The sequence below is a fragment of the Kryptolebias marmoratus genome, linkage group LG6 (genome assembly GCF_001649575.2).
Source record: "Kryptolebias marmoratus isolate JLee-2015 linkage group LG6, ASM164957v2, whole genome shotgun sequence".
In the NCBI taxonomy this organism is placed as follows: Eukaryota; Metazoa; Chordata; class Actinopteri; order Cyprinodontiformes; family Rivulidae; genus Kryptolebias; species Kryptolebias marmoratus.
Genome location: NC_051435.1, coordinates 7,152,268 through 7,168,744, shown reverse-complemented (window position 1 = coordinate 7,168,744; position 16,477 = coordinate 7,152,268). Strand labels below are relative to the sequence as shown.

Here is a 16,477-nt window from a genome sequence, read left to right as displayed (position 1 = left end):
TTCCGACTTGCAGTATGTTTTCAGAGAGCCTGCTGTCAAACATTCCTGCTCATGTTCGACCCGAACTATTCCTGATGTCTGGGTTGGGTAGAAACAGGGAAAATGTTGCGACCTTAATTACAGCTTTAGTTATTTCGAGGGTCTATGTGCACTACCCTTAGGCATGCTGTAAAACCACATAACTACAGAGCAGCTGGGTTTGAATTGTAAGTCATTATTTTGTGCTTCGTTTCACGTTCAGTCCCAGTACTTTCTCCTCCCTCGTGGGCACACAGTTGGTCCAAGTCCCAACGACACTGGCACTATAAAAGTATGATTTTAGTTTTGCCTTTTTATTCTAATTTCAACACTTTGTGGTTCATCTAGACAGCATTAAAGCAAAGTGACACAATTTTGGAAACATAGGAACTCATTTGGACTTTTTTTTTAGCCACTGTCAGATCTTTAAGGGATTTAATCTTGTAGATTATTCTTTAAAAATAACTCAGTTAGATGAATTTAGATGTGATTTGATTAAAGCAGGGGTGCCCGATCCTGGTCTTTGAGGACCTCTATCCTGCATGTTTTAGATGTTCCTCTGCCTTGACACACCTTAAAACGAATGAATGAGTGATTAACAGTTTTCTGCACAACTTGAAGCCCTGCTGAAGAGCAGAGAAACGTCTAAAACATGCAGGATATCGACCCTCAAGGACCAGGATTGGACACCACTGGATTAAAGTGCAAAAAGAAAAAGGAGACAACAAACTGAACCGAGTTCTGGACTTAAAAGGGTACTGATTTTTATCTAAAATTTAATAGTATTTATCATGTTTAACATTTTAAAATTTGTTCTAACAGAGAAAATAAACACATTATCATACATACAGTATGTACAAAAGTGATCAGTGTTTTTGCCGGGGTGGTCCATTTCCATTTCTGTCAGATGTGTGAAATCCTGACAGAAGCTTGCATCACCTTCAACTTGTGTTCTATTCTCAGACCTCAGCTAAGAGATGTTTGGTAGGCTGAAAAAAAAGGCAAATACTTGAAATGTAACACATCTTACCAGATGGATTATGTTACGTTGATGTGTACAGGCTCGATGTGTTGAAGGACTCGAGCTGTGCTCAGATAAAAAGGTTGAGGGATTCCAGTAATGTGAGCTAAATGTTGCCAAGGATGAGAAGTTGTCTCTTGTCGCTCCGCAGACCTGCTGCCTACTTCACAGGCCTGTGGCACGTCACACACACCGATACTGTTAAATTATCTCTTCAGAGCAGTGGTTCTCAAAGTGTGGGGCGTGACCCCTACGGGGACGTGAGGTCAGAACCACTCCTATTTTTTATTTTATTTTAGTTTTCAGGTCTAAAGGTTGGAATTGGAACTAATCTTTGGACGTTGTTTCCACTCTGACTTGTTTTGGGAATGGACCGGACCACTTAGCTGACGGTGTGAAGAGTGACTCCACACCTACCTTTCAGCCTTTGAAGTAAAATAAATAAAAAACACTCCAAATGGCAAATCTAGAGACAAAATGTCACAAAACCTAAGTCACATTTTTTGAATCATGTAAAATCAGAAGGTTTTTTCTCTTTATTTGAATTTGTACATTTCCTCCCCAAATTCCAGTTAAACTTGATTCACTTTGTTTTAATCTTTTTGAGCCAAAAGGGGGGAACCTGAAATCTTTTTTTTTAAGTTTGACAACCACTGCTTTAAAGAGACGTCTGGAGGAAGACTTCTGACCTTTTCTTCATCCTCTGTCTGCTGTGACTGATGTCACTCCTGATCATGTACTAGCTACTGATATTTGACAGAACATCACTTCAAAAATGACCAGACTATCACTTTAAGTTTGCTCAATCTGTCTTTTGAAATGGATTTAGACACAGAATTATCTAAGTTGTGTTTAGGAGTGCCACTGAACACACGGTCTTTGTGATAAAGGGTTTTGCAAGCCGACTCCCGGCTTCACGACTGAAGTAAAACTCTAAAGTGATAATTCAGCCCCGTATTCAGCTCGACACACCAGCCCCGTGTGACTTCTCTGAGGATAGCTACAATTATTGATGACAGAGGAGAAGATTGCTATGCATAGCCTGTACAGGATGCCATCAGAGACCGTGATTGGGAACCTTTTGAAAATGTCAAAGTGACACATGATTATGAATATTAAACAGCCATGTACAGCACATGATTACTGGGAAGGGGGGAGGGGATATGGAAAATGGAGACTGGAATTTCATTGCGAGCCAAAGAGATACACGGCAAAACTGCAGCAAGAAAATATTTCAATCTATTTAAAAAATAAAAAAATAATAATTTGCTGACATGAAAAAAAAGAACAAGTTTCGAAGACGTATGTTTGAGGAGTTGACCCACTTTTCTTTCCCAGAATCATGCTTCCAGTGTCACATTAGAGTTTAGTCATGGAAACATTTTTATAAACAGAGCCTGATCTATATCGACTGACTCATCCCAGTTCAAAGTGTGGCTTAAGAGCACATTTTTTCCTCACACACTAATCATTAAGACAACAGCATTTCTTGGGAAATCACACATTGTCTCATGTTACACAATGGTGGGTTAGAGGTTACTGCACTTAGCCCGGCACGTAGACTGATGACAACTTTAATAATTGAAAAGCGCACACAAATCAACAGAGTTGTCTTTGCCCCCCCTCTCATACTAATAAACAAAGATGAGCCGTGTATCAGACAGAGGAAAAATGCTCTAATTTACACAGAGAACCTGGTGGTGAGGCCAAAGTCTGAAAGGCTGAAATCAAATTATGACTTTGTCTCTGGTAGTTCATCACTGCTAGTTTCCATTGCTGGAACAAAACATGACATGTAGTTTTTTTTCTCCCAGAGTTTTGCCCTTTTTTGGGAAAAGCAATCTGGAACAGATTTTGTACTCCATGCAGAGAGGGATGCTTGTCGCAAAATCTGAGTGCTTCTAGGGTTTTCTGGGAGGCTGAGCTATGATGTTTGAGCTAACATTGTGCAATTAAACCCATTCATATGAGAGCCGCACGTTGTTAAAGGGTTCTGGAAACACACCAAGAAGGTCCCTGATGTTACAAACAGAGAAGCTCAAACCAAATTCCTAAAAGGCCATATTAATCCAGAGTTTCCGGCAGTGGGACAGACCAACAGTGACTAAACCAGTGGTTCTCAAACTTTTCATTCCTCACCCCACTTTAGAGGGAGAAAACATTTTCAGACTAAACAAGACAAGAACAAAAAATCAAATTTAACTGTAATGGGAATTAAAAAAACCACTATTTACAAAATCCTTTTCCCTCTCTTGGTGAAATATTGTGTTGATTAAAAAAAAAGTGATAACTTGTTTTTGTAACATTTTTTCTCTAGATTTTGGACTGAGCTTTTTTTTTAAATAAAGAACTTCCACTTTGCTAGAACAATAAGCACAGACTGCTCCATCAGCCTCTGATTATCCAAAAATAGAGAGAAATAAAACAAAATGTGCAATCACTCTTTTAGAACCATAATAATGAGGTCCAATCTGTGCACAGAAACCCAACAAACAGGAATTCATAAGGGCTCAATATTATCACAGTATTACTGGCTGAAATCAGTCTATTTATTTTAAATAAACAACGCAGCTCAGTCTGGACAACTAAAAGCAAATATTTTGTCAGAAATATTAAGTACCTTTAATAAGTGAGTGCTGATGTCATTTTATCCCAGTAATTGGTGTTTTATTTTCACTGATGCTGTTTTTTTTAAAGTGTTTTTAGTTCTGGGGATATTCAAGTTAGTTTTTTTTTTGTTTGTTTTTAAAACGTCAAGTGGCTTCCAAACGTTACTGGAGTGTAAAATTTTAACGTGTCCTAATATTTATTTTGTTTAATTCATACTGTCGGCTGACAGTTTTCACACAACCGGATCTTTTTTTACCTCCTACCCGTTGCTGTATTTCTCCCATCTCTGTCTTCTTTAAATCAAAGCAGATTTTTTTTTCTTTCCATCTCTGAGCCCACGTAAACACACAGCCTCACACCGTGAGTAAACAGAGTTTGCACCTTTTCGTTTATATTCCCTCTAGGATTAGCCCACTGCGACCATTTTCTGTCTGACCCTTCATCCCTGATTTAAGGGGGACTCCTCCCCAGCTGGAAAACTTTTCCTCCAATAAAAACTGGGAGACTCTTTGTTTGTCATCACCATAGACTATAAATAATAAGTAGACCTCAGACCGGCACCCAGAGGTTGAAGCCAGAATGGGACCAGCTTCCCTGTCGGCTGCTTCCAGTACAAGTTTTAAAGGATTGAAAAGCACCTCAGTTGATTTTTTTCTCTTGTTGATTCCCATAAGTCAAGTATTTATTTTAAAATAAGCTGTAATTATTATGTCACATTTAAAAGAAAGCTCATGTGACACCATGATCATGAGCGGGGCAGTAGGCGGGACTTAAAGCCTTGCATCATTAGTGCGCAGACGCTGGTTTATTTCTGCTAAAGTCATGAAAAACACAACATGGAGGCTTCCGTGAAATGGTCCCTGGCTTCAGCTCCTAACAACGAGAGCAGAGCAGTTAGTGTTTTAGTGTATAACTTTATGTCTATGATCATCAAAACGTTTGAAGACAGAAGAACTGACCTGCTCTCTCCACACTGAGCAACAGAACGGCTAATTGCTGCAGAGTCACAAAGCAAGTCTGAGTTGCAACAATGTCCAAACCTTAGTTCCACCTACAACACTTTTAGGACCAAAAGAGAACCCACCCCAGGGGGTCGCGCCCCACAGTTTGAGAACCACTGGACCAAGTCTTTGATCACAAAACACTATGAACCAAGTGGGTTCCCTTTTTAAACTTGTGCTCCTAAAGTCTGCCATGTTCTTGTCCCATGTTTTCGAGTTTAGGTCACTAAGAATGCATCGACTTCTGAAACAATATTTATGTTCCAACACTTTGCCTCTCCAGAGCTGGAGCCAGCAGATAAAACCCCCACTTACGGCACTAACACTCACCTAGGTTTCCTGCTAACTTCTCTCATTCCAGTCCACCGTTTCTTAATGGATCAGCTTAGCAGAGTTGTGTCACTTTAATGTGCTCAGTCATGTGTGCAAAATGTTAAAGGATGCATGCAAACGCAAACACACACTCGCTGATGCCAGGTTCACCCTGTAAATAGTTGCTGTGCTTTTGCAGTGCTTCTGGGCCACATCCGAAGGAGATGACTTGGCAAAAGAAGTAAAATTTTCTCCCTTATTGCTTATGTCAGCTGAAAGTTGGGTTCCTAACCAAACCGAAGAGTGAATGGAGGGCAGAAATAAATAGAATTAGGAGAATAATTCAACTGAAAACATTATGTTTCTCATTTGTATGCAGCAGTTTGTGTGTTGCCTTGTAAAAATCAGGACATATAAAAGGAGACAGCGTAAAGAAGTCATGTTCATTCAGTCCATTCTTGTCCCCTGGATGAAGTGTGCTAATGTCCATCTTACCCGCAGAGTGAGTGTACAGTAATTGCTACAATCGTGATTGCTATTTTCATATAAAAAATCTTGTCTAAAATGTATAAATAACTAAAATTGATATTACACAAGTATATATTAAATAAATATAAACAACAACCATTAAAACAGACCTTTGTAGGACTTTCTGATATTTTTTTTGTTATGTACAAGTACACTGCTACTCTCTAACACCTTAACCACAAATCAGACAAAATGTATCGTGTGGAAAGATGCTGCTAGTTCTCCAAAGCCAAGGTCATGTTTTCCACCCTAAATTATTTCACTCACACTTCGGAGGGTTTCACACGAATAAGGTTTGCTTACTGAAGTACTGCTGTCTTGTATACGTTACTGAACATATAGATAATAGTATCTCTTTAAATAATTACATAATTTATCATGTGTAATGATTTGATATGGTACAGCTTCATGAAGAACGAGAGGAGCCAAAACTGCAGGAATACAGACAGAAACGTAACCAGAACTAAATAAATAAACCCTATTTTTCCTTCTTAAAGAACAAACTGGATCAAGGTGACATGCAGTTCTGCTCTCGTTCCTTTTGTAGTGATCATGTACCAAAAAATTGGTCCTGTAATCACAAAGTGTCTGGAATCGTAGTGAAAGCAGGGCGAAGTTGAGCAGAGTCCCATTCAGAGCGAGAGAAGTAAAAAAAAAAAAACAAAAACAAGAAAAACAGAAGAAGCCGTGTCCGAGTTGTGCCTACAGACTGTACGTACAAGTGGTTTGTTAGCAGCACAAGTTTGGTGTTTGACTTTGGCCGTAGCTTTTCTCTGGTGACAGCAAAGAAATGACGGAAATGCAGAGAGGGGTCTGTTATTGGTCTCAACACAGAAGAAGTTCCTATCGTTTGTTGTCACCAGGACTGGAAACAAAGATTGGCTCTAGCAAGCGAAGTCCTCAAACACGCCGTGACGTCCGGCGCGATGGTGGTGGGGGTGAGGATGGGGGTGGGGGTGAGGGTGGTGGTGGTTGGGGAGAATTGTGTTGGCGTACGCGCCCTCCGGGTGACTCCGCGTCGTGTCGTTGGGCTCCTGTTGAAGACAAACACAATTCAACGTCAAGACCAAAAATCACATCTGGGGTCGCTGAAAAGATTCTGGAGGATGACTGTTTACAAGTTTTAATACTTCAGTGGTTCCCAAAGCTGGGGTTTGGACCCCTAAGTGGATTAGGAAACATTAAAAAGGGGGACCTGTTGATAGTTTTCAGAAAAACAACAAAATGTAACAATAATTGCTAATCACACGTTTCTGCCATAATTTTCCACAACAAAGAAATAATAGGTTCAATGGTTGGTTAGGCTGTTTGTGTTGTTTTCAATAATTGGATGCAAATCGGTAAAATAATCATAGAGCTGAATTTGGGAACTGGTTAACCTAACCTAGCTGAATGAAAAGAAGCAGATGGAAAAACTAGCCCTGAATAACCGTGAAACTTTCTTTTTCACCTGAGCCTGACATATATGTTGTCCCCATTTATTAATCAGTTTATTGTTCCTTATTTCTAGAAAAAAACCTCCAACCAACAGCCCAAAAACACCAATTAAAGCTTGTCTCCTTCCCAGAAACACAGCTTAGGAAGCCCTTATTTCCCAACATCTCATTAAAAACATCTCATTCACACAAAGTGCAACTGCAAAGCTGGCAACTTGTATAGTAATAGCAGACAAATATTCATATTCAGCTAATTCTGCCCTAAAACTCCTATTATTATTATAATTGTCCCTATAGGTCACAATGACAAAAGCTGCACAGTTGTAAAACTGAAGATTTTCTACTAGAAACACTTGGAACAACAACGAAATACAGCACTGCTTCCACAGGCAATTTAATGCTGATAAATGCTACAGAGTGATACTTAAAGAAAAGAACAGCATACATCATGAGTTTCAGCTTAAGACCACAGGTAACCAGCTTTTTCCAAGAGGCTGCGCTGCCTGAATCACAGCTTTAAAGCTGAAACTTGGTCCGAGACGTGATCGTACACATCTGTCACATAAACCGATTCTTTACTATGTGCTGCTGAAAGTATCCAGTTCACCAGGACTGGTTGGGTTTCTAACTAAAGTTTATTATTCCTCTGTATCATCTAATACCGACTGGATTCTCATCTTCACATTTTAATCACAGTTTTAAAGTTGTTCCTTTGGAGCTGCTGAATACAAACCACTGCCAGAAAAAATTCCACTGGGGAGCTAAATGTACATTTAAAATTAAATGTACCACAAACTAGATATTTTTGCCGTGTGTAAATGCCTGTGACCCACTTCCAGTTTAGTTCAAACAAGCTGTGGTAAGTTGCCAATGGATTTTATGTTTTTTTGTGTATTTCTGCTTAAATTCAAAATTTGTGTTTTTCAAAATTAAATCACTGGAGTTCCACTCAAACACAGTTTGAAAACATGTTTCAGATTATGATATCTTATTATTCTGAGAAAAAAAGAGGCAACATTGTGTAATAATAATTCACATGATGAAGAACAGCACAAAACAATATGAGACACATCCAAACTCTGCTTGAATGTGTGCAGAACCAGAAAACAACATCCATCCATCCTTCATTCCATTTTCTTTCCACACTTTTCCTTTCTGGGTCATGGGACGTGCAAGAGGCGGGGACACCCTGGACAGGTTGCAAGTCCATCACAGGGACACATAGAGACAAACGAGACATACAACCATTCATGCCCTCACTCACACCCAGTGAAAAGGAAGAGTTACCAATAAACCTAACATGCATGGTTTTGGTCTGTAGGAGGAAACTGGAGTACCCGGAGTAAACCCACGTGTGCACGTGGAGAACTCCACCCACTAAGGCCTGGAGATGAACCTGCAACCTTCTTGCTGCTCTGCAGTGCCATCTCAGAAAGCAACAATCCCAGAAAAAATGAAATAAATCCACATACCAAAAGAGCTCCCATATAAAGTTCATTTTGGCACATAAACTTTTTATGAGCACAAGCTTCTGTTTTAGTTTGAGGATCTTTTTGTCCCTTTACAACAATTTAAATCATACCATACAGAAAAATGCGCAACTGTGAAGAGAATATAAATGTGCAGTAAAATATATGTATAAATGTGCTGTAATATTTTGGATATTATTTATAAAACTGCAATATTGATGGTACACAGGAAAGTTTTGCACACAGATGTAACACAGCTGGTTTTAATCCTAGATTTACAAAACTTAATAATATCCAAATATTATTGGAATTTAAACATATGCAGCACTAAATGATCTCTTTTATTTATTTTTAAATAAATTCTTTCAGTATATATTTAAACAGGACTGGTACACGCCTCTCACACAGTGCCTGCTGGAGATCGGCACCAGTTCCTTGTGACCCGGAAAGGAGAAGCGGGTGAAGAACATGGGTGGATGTCACCAGCAGGGGTTACTGCAGCCCCCTTCACACCCCTACTTCCCACAGCTTTGGAAACATGCTGTAAGACAATTATAAATTGATCTTAGAGCTAATGTAATATTCCATTAATTCCAGTCACAGGGCCTCCACTGAAACTGCCCCAGCTTAGACCCACCTCCCACTTTAAAAATCTCCTGAAGCTGCATCCAGATCTGCCACCATCTGTCAGTCGCTTTATGCAAGCGCAGACTTTGACTCATTCTGGTTGGATGCAAAATAAAAACTCTATTGTTCAGAAACACACAACCTCAGAATTAAGTTGTGCAATAATAAATCTGAGCTCCAGGGGAGGTTGTGCTTTCCAAAGTGCTTAAAATTAATTAGGAACATTAAACTGCTCGTTCTTAAAGGAGCGGAAAAATATTAACTTGCTTCTCTGGAGCTCGTTCCTTTGTTGTTTTCTAATACAGTTAAAGTGCTGCAGGGGAGGCTGTACATGCAGCATGAACACAGGGTGAGATTAATTTGTTACAGTATTTATCCGGTACCTTCACTTTCATTTCTTCTAGACCCACTGTTGCAACAGTTGTGGTCGGCGGCTTGTTCTTCTTCTCTTCTTTCTGTGGTCTGAGCAGACGCTGTAGCCGGTGCTTGATCACCTGGTTTCACCGAGAGCGCAGCAGCAGGGAGGATTAAAGAGCCAAAATGAGGAAATGGAGACAAGAAATGCAGCGGTAAGAAGACTTCATCTCACATGCTCTTTGGATTACTTTCCTTTTCTTCAGAAATGACTTTATTTACAACATGTTTGACAGCTGCAGCAGAGGCAGAGCTAAGGGGGGCTCACAGAGAGCCACCCCCCCACAGATGTAAGCCTGTGCACCCCAAATAAACAACAGTGAAGTCCTTCAAAGTCCTGTTTAGGCAAACTGGAGAGTCATTCAGAAACTCATATTTTATCAAGCAAACAGACTGTATGTTGCACTTTTTATACAATGAATTGTACCAAAAAAAGGCAAAAGCAAAAACATTAAAAACAATTCAAATTAATGCCAAAGTTTTAATTAAAGATGTAAAGATGTGTAGCATTCAAAGTATGTGTTGGGGATACTACCACACCCAATTTTAGCTCATTATCTTTAAAAACGTTGTACCTCGTAGATGTAATCCAGTATCTCTAATACTGTCAGGATGCTGGCTCCGATGAATAAGCCCATCTGTCCACCGATGTCACCTAAAAAGAAAATATATAAGTATCTACAGTGAAGCAGAATGGACACAATGCAGAGGTTGTTCTCTTTTTGCTGCTAATGGTTATAAAAATTGAGCGCCGCTGCTTTGAAAACACCTTGTTCTTTACTTTGGCAGGCCTATTGTAAGTTCATAAAATAGAAAAAAAAAAACAGGGAGATTTTCTTTTTTACCTAATAAACCTGCCACATCGTACGCTTTCTTCTGCTCGATCGTTTCGTAGTTCAAAGCTTCGAAAAAGATATCCAACACCAAGAAGTTGTCTCTAGAAACAAAAACCAAACAAAACAAAAGAAGTGTAAAAAGGCATTGAAAACTAAAAGTGAGAAACATCTGCCACGCTCTTTTAATTCACCACAAACACACACGATTTCAAGAAATAAATGGAGTCATCTTTATGCTCCCTGGTAACTCGTGACGGGATAACAAGGCTTACGGCGCCTTTGAACAGATCTAACGAGCGATTATGAGATAATGAAGTCTTTCAGGGTTTAACTGAGATGAGCGAGACGAGCACTGACAGCACGCTCCGTCGCTCACGTCTCAAATCTCTCCGGAATTTATAAAATCTGGTCACATTAAATGAGCCGTCATATGCTCTCTGGTTTAGCCATGTTTACTCTCTACCACATTCCTGTGATTAGAGAGGGATTACAGACGGTCACTGCACTGAATTTATTTAAAGTATTGACAAATGCTTCGTAAAACACATTGTAGACCTAAATAAAACTGGGAAAACTTGATCATGACTTTAGCAGGAATGATCTTTTAGCTTCTCAGAAGCTCTCCTCCTCCTAATACTGATCTAATGTTGTTTTAGACAGAGTAACAGACCAGACAAATTAAAGGTTATTACATTAATAACAGCAATTCATTTCAGCTCTTACAACACAATGCAGTAAACATTTACCACTGTTAGATTAAATTAAAAAGACATGGATATGTGGTCCCGATAATCAGCATCCCATTAACAGAGTAAACATTAATTGATGCTTGCGTGAAAAATGATGTTTTTAAATCTATAGTTCCTCGCTGCAAACTGGAAGTCATAATTTACTGAGATTCATATCGGCGCTCATAAGGGATGCTGAAGAGCTGCCGCCGTACCTGATGTAGTCCTCCGACTTGTCGTATTTCCTGGAGAGATATCGAGCCGAGCCCTTGCTGGGGATTTTCACCATGGAGAGCTCTTTACCGTAGCGGGTGAGATTACAGGGCGTCTCGCACGGACAGGTATCCCCACTGTTCTTCTGCAGCTGTGCTGCAAACACAAAGGAAACAGGGTTTTAACAAGTACAGGCAGAGTCCCAGCCAGTGCAGGTTTTCTTTTTGGCTTGTTACTTAAACACAAGAACAAAAATGATGCTGAACAGATTTGTGCAAAAACAACAGCAACGCTGAGGTCAAGTGACCTCTCACAAAAATACAACATATGTGTTTTTGTTGGAATACAAAACTTACAATCCATAACAAAACATGTCCAAGGGCAAGAAGGGTTTTCTTTCTTCTTTTTTTTCAACTAACAGCCTTTAATTAGCCTTTAATTGATAATTATGGCCACTCTGTTTTATTTATTTGAATTTATATTATTACTGTTATGCATCCCCCCCCCCAAAAAAATAAAAAAACTCCATGCAGTTAAAGGTCCTAAGAGTTAACATCTAAGAGTAAAAACTTGAAAATAACAACCATCGCCTGATTTTACCCTCCCCATCTGAGTGTTAAAACGAGAGACTTTTTTAAAACTATCTTCCTCACATGACACCAAGGGACAAGGGGAACAATCAGTAGTATTTCTGAATGCAAAGATTCACAATTTTAAATATTTTACACTAATAAAAACAGTGACTGGTACTTTTTAAATATCTGCCATGAGACTGTTCAAAATGGTACACAGAGGCACTTTATTTTTCTTCTAGAGAATTTGGTGTAACAGATTTAATACTGCCTTTAAATCTTATTTTGAACATACAAACCTCTCAACAACCAGGCTCCATCTTTTATTAAAGGTATTGCTTCATATTTTCCTAACAGAGCACTTTAAACCCAGACTGCGGGTTTAGTTGTGGTTCCTAAAGTTTCCAAATGTGGTTTTCAGTTGTCAGACTCGTCTCTTGTGCAACCAGCTTCCAGTTTCTGTTCGTGAGGCTGACACTCTGTCTACTTTTAAGACCAGGATTGAGACTTTCTTTTTGATAAATCCTAAAGTTATGGTTGACTTGGGTTTCCTGAGCTGTCCTTTAGTTTTGTTGCTATAGGCTTAGACTGCTGGAGGACAAACTGAGCACATTTCTTTCCTCTGCTGCTGTCTTTACTCACTCTACTCTCCATGTTTGTATTTGTAATAATTGGTGCCATTAACCTCTGTTTGTCTTTGTTTTTCCTCCCATAGAAACCACACCTGGACCAATCCTGTCTGGTTCTCTTTCCTGCCTGAGCCTGGTTCTGGTTCTGCTGGAGGTTTCTCCCTGTTGAAAGGAGTCATTTCTTTCCATTGTCACCTCTGTGCTGCTCAGGATGGGCGACTGCGACAAAGTGAAGATTCAACGCAATCTGCCAGCTTCCTTAGACCTGTTTATTCTTTGGTAAAGAAGAGACAACTTTTGTTGTAAATTGGTGCTAAATAAATTAACTGAACTGAACAACACAATCTGATAAATGTAATATGCAAAAAAAATATGCTCATTTGTGTCAATAATTTTTTTCTAGTTTTTGTTCTCTTCACTGTTTGACACAAATCGCTTGAAACAACCCCACCAATGTTCCTCAGAACATATTAGTTCAGTTAATTTGTCAAAGTTGCATGACTATTAACAGGCTGCTGCAGAAATGGTGCTGACAGTAATCACGTGACAATAATTGCTAGTTGAATAAATGATTAAGCAAAGTAAGTGGTGCTGAAGACTCGTACCTTTTATTCAATTAACATGCAGGCATACGTAGCCATAACCAGATCCATATTTATGATCCAAACTCTAAAATAACACAACACTCTTTAAATGGCTTTTCTCTTTAAAATTCTGAATACATTCGGTCCAGACAAAAAAAAGGCCAGAGGAAGCTCTGAAAGCAGTAATTATGATTTAATGATTCACGTATTTTATAACTCTAACAATCAGGTTATTTGTATGCAGGAGCATGATGGCATATATTCTGTCTGGTGCAGGAACAAAGCGCTTCTACAATATAAATACAGAAATTATTCTTTAATGTATTACTTTGATGGAGGGGGAATCTTTTCGCTCTGTTTGATTCAGGAGGATGACCCACATGAATGTGGCCCATTCTTGTAAGATATATCAAAGATCTTCATTCAGCCACATTTTAAACAGGGTCTGAGTTCAGAGAAAAGAGAACGTAATTAAATTTCTGGCTTATTTGGCTGAGAAATGATAATTGTGCTGCCAAGTCAATAAAATGGACCTTTTTTATTGGGATTTCTTTGAAACCAAGGTTCAATTATGATATTTGCTGGAAGAGAGGAGACTCTGAGGATGAGGAGGGGTGCAGATATTCAGGAATGAAGCGCAGGTTTGCTTTGAACAGTTCAACATTAAAAGCAGCAGAGTCATCAAGCTCCGAAGTGACTAAATCACAATTTGTGAAAAAGCAATTTCAAAATATCTACTCTACCTACAGGTATTTGTGTAACCAGAAAAAAAAAAAAATAATAAAAAAAAAATCATTGTCATATTTACTGATTGTGTTTCCATTTCCGCCTCAGGGGAGACTATTGTAATGGGAAAAGAAATGAAGGAAGATTGTTTTCTTACCGAGCGCTTTGTCAACACAGCTGATTTTACTGGGAGGGCAGATATCTGCAGTTCCTGGAAGAAAAAAAAGAAGGAAAGAAAGAAAGAAAGGAGAGCGGAAAATGACTCCGATCAATCTGAAACAAAATGATCAGTGACCCGTGTCGGCCGCGATGAGGAAGCGTGGCTGTGAACAACAACTCCACAGCTTATCATTCATCTCCAAACGAAGGCAGGCGCACCGAGGATGACTTCCATCCACATAACCTGCACCTCATCTCGGACGTCTGCCCCTGATTGCTGTGAGAAATGGAGCATGTTGGCTCCACCCGTGAGGCATATTTAGAAAGTCTTTAAAAACCAATCAATGAGGCACTAACTGGCAGACAAACATACAGCCGGGGCCATTAGTGACAGGTATTCATCAGCAACTCAATTAATTTGCAGTGGTGTGCTCGTCTGTCTGTGAAATGTTCATGAAGTTGATGTTTTCTGGAAGTTTACTTCCCCATCCTGAAGAAAATGAAAGGAAAACTCAGATAAATGAAAGGCCAAGCTTTCCTTTCATGCCACAGTTTGAAACAAAAACCATCTAATCATGAGGCTGGAGATTTGATCAAACTTTCGAATTAACCTGTTGTATGATCTCATGCAAAATTGCGAGATCTTGCGCTAATAGCACATGTTGTAGACGACTCTCAGCTACTACCACACCAAATTTTATCTCAATATCTGTAAATTTGACTGAGTTATCCCCTTTTTGTGTTGTCTAGTATCAGGTAGCTGTGGTGGCCATCTTGAAATGAAGTAACTGTAAAAGTTAAGCTCAGAGTATTGTTGGTGAAATTATTCATCACATTTTAGCTCAGTATCTGTAAAATTGGCTGAGGTATATTCATTTTGGGTTTTCTGAGGCCAATTGGCTGTGGCAGCCATCTTGAATTGGGTTGTCTCCAAAAGTTAATCAGCTGTACATGATTATTTCCTGAAAGTTTCAATAAAATTAGTCATAATTTGTCATTAGTTATAAATATTTATTTTCTCCAGGCCAATTTTTTTTTTTACTATATATGCAACAAAACTGTGTAAAAGTGTAACCTTTGCATCCATGGCCCTTTCAGCATGTTGGATTACATTTACCATCTTTGCTGCACACCCACCATTTTCAGAATTATTCACCGTATGACTTTCTTCATGTGATTATTATAACAGAAATCTAGTCTCAGCTGGGATGCAGCAGCTGATGCCACAGCGACTTTGATCACCATGATTAGCAACAAGGACAACTAACGCTCCTCCCTAGCCCTTAACCAACCCATAATCCTCCCCTAAAAACAGGATCAAACCACAGCAATCAGCCTTAAACTCAACACTACACTTACTCCGCTTTGCAGAAACACACCCACTCATTTTGAACAAATATCTGTAAAGATATGTGAAAAAAACACCTACAGACAAACCTAAAATTAGATATATCCCTTTATCTGTTTGTGAGGTGCTGTTTTCATTCTTTGCTAACAAAATATAACAAAACCAGCTTCACAGAATTGAAAAGAAATCTAAAAACTCTTTCTTTTAACACAAATAAACTCGTGAACATTGAGGTGTAGAAGGTAAACTGTATTTTTGTCTGGTCCTGGATTAATATTTTAGTGTTTCACTCTATTTCTGTATTTGGATGACCACCTAAAAAAAGCTATTAAGTTGTTCTGGTCCTTGACGTGTGGACAGCTGACAGGGAGCAGCTTTTGCCTCCACGCTCTAAAAATACATTTCTAAAAGTGAAATAAAGCAGTATATTTAAAGAATAGTTTTAAATGTTGAATAAAGTTTAAAGAGGACTCTTTTTTTTTAACCCCCCCCCAAAAAAAGTACAGCAAGGTGGTTCTGCTTTTAAAGGAAAATCGTCCCAAAATCTTTTTCAGAACTTTTTGAACACAAAAGGTGATACAAAAATAACTAAAACTTAATCAGTTTTACAGATACTGAGCTAAAATGTGATGTGGTGGTAGCTGAGAGTCATTCCCAACGCTCAAAGTTTGCTCAACATAAGATGATCTTAATCTAACAAGCAGTGGGTGATAAGGAATTTTAGGCCTTTAGTTTTAAACTTCCAAATAATAAATTGAGTCGCACAGAAGCCAACTGTAACACTGAGCACTGAAGAACTGAGCTTTTATTTATTTACAGAATTAGGCAAAATGCGTTTCATTTGATTCAGCTCTGACATCAACGCAGTGAAAACTATTTGCTCTTATTGTTTTGTGGTGAACTAATAAACCAACTGCTTCCCACAACTTTATGGAGTCATCTCTGTTGATATTAAGCAATAAATTTGAATCATTACTGAGAAGTGCAGAGCACTAATGGGAGGAAACCCACAATGTGACCAAACACTCTTTTCTTGGCAACAAACAGCCCAGAAAAGTTTGACATAATAAATAAGAAGTAATATATCCAGTCAATAACCCAACTTCTTTGCTCACTATTAGTTGGTTTAAAGTATCACATTTATTAGGTTTTTATTTGAAAAAAATGTGTTTCATCTGGAATATTCTTACAATTCAGACTTGTAATTACTTTTGACAGATCTGCATTTGTGAAAAACAGGCGCATC

At 38.8% G+C, this 16,477-nt stretch overlaps 1 protein-coding gene and 1 long non-coding RNA gene across 2 annotated transcripts in view; one reads left to right on the top strand and one right to left on the bottom strand.

The window, feature by feature from the left end:
- Window positions 1-777: 777 nt before the first annotated feature.
- asic4a (acid-sensing (proton-gated) ion channel family member 4a) overlaps window positions 778-16,477 on the bottom strand; it is a 107,422-nt gene continuing 91,722 nt past the window's right edge. Inside the window, exons 5-10 of the mRNA XM_017420735.3 lie at window positions 13,882-13,935; window positions 11,216-11,369; window positions 10,282-10,373; window positions 10,012-10,091; window positions 9,406-9,516; window positions 778-6,524 (exon numbers count right to left, since the gene is read on the bottom strand). Of these exons, the coding sequence (XP_017276224.1) occupies window positions 6,375-6,524; window positions 9,406-9,516; window positions 10,012-10,091; window positions 10,282-10,373; window positions 11,216-11,369; window positions 13,882-13,935 (641 nt within the window). The 3' untranslated portion in view covers window positions 778-6,374. The remainder of the gene's footprint in view (window positions 6,525-9,405; window positions 9,517-10,011; window positions 10,092-10,281; window positions 10,374-11,215; window positions 11,370-13,881; window positions 13,936-16,477) is intronic.
- On the top strand, window positions 9,036-13,563 carry LOC112450662. Its single transcript, XR_003039344.2, has 3 exons — window positions 9,036-9,371; window positions 9,493-9,591; window positions 12,501-13,563. It is a non-coding gene; the product is annotated as an uncharacterized LOC112450662 (long non-coding RNA).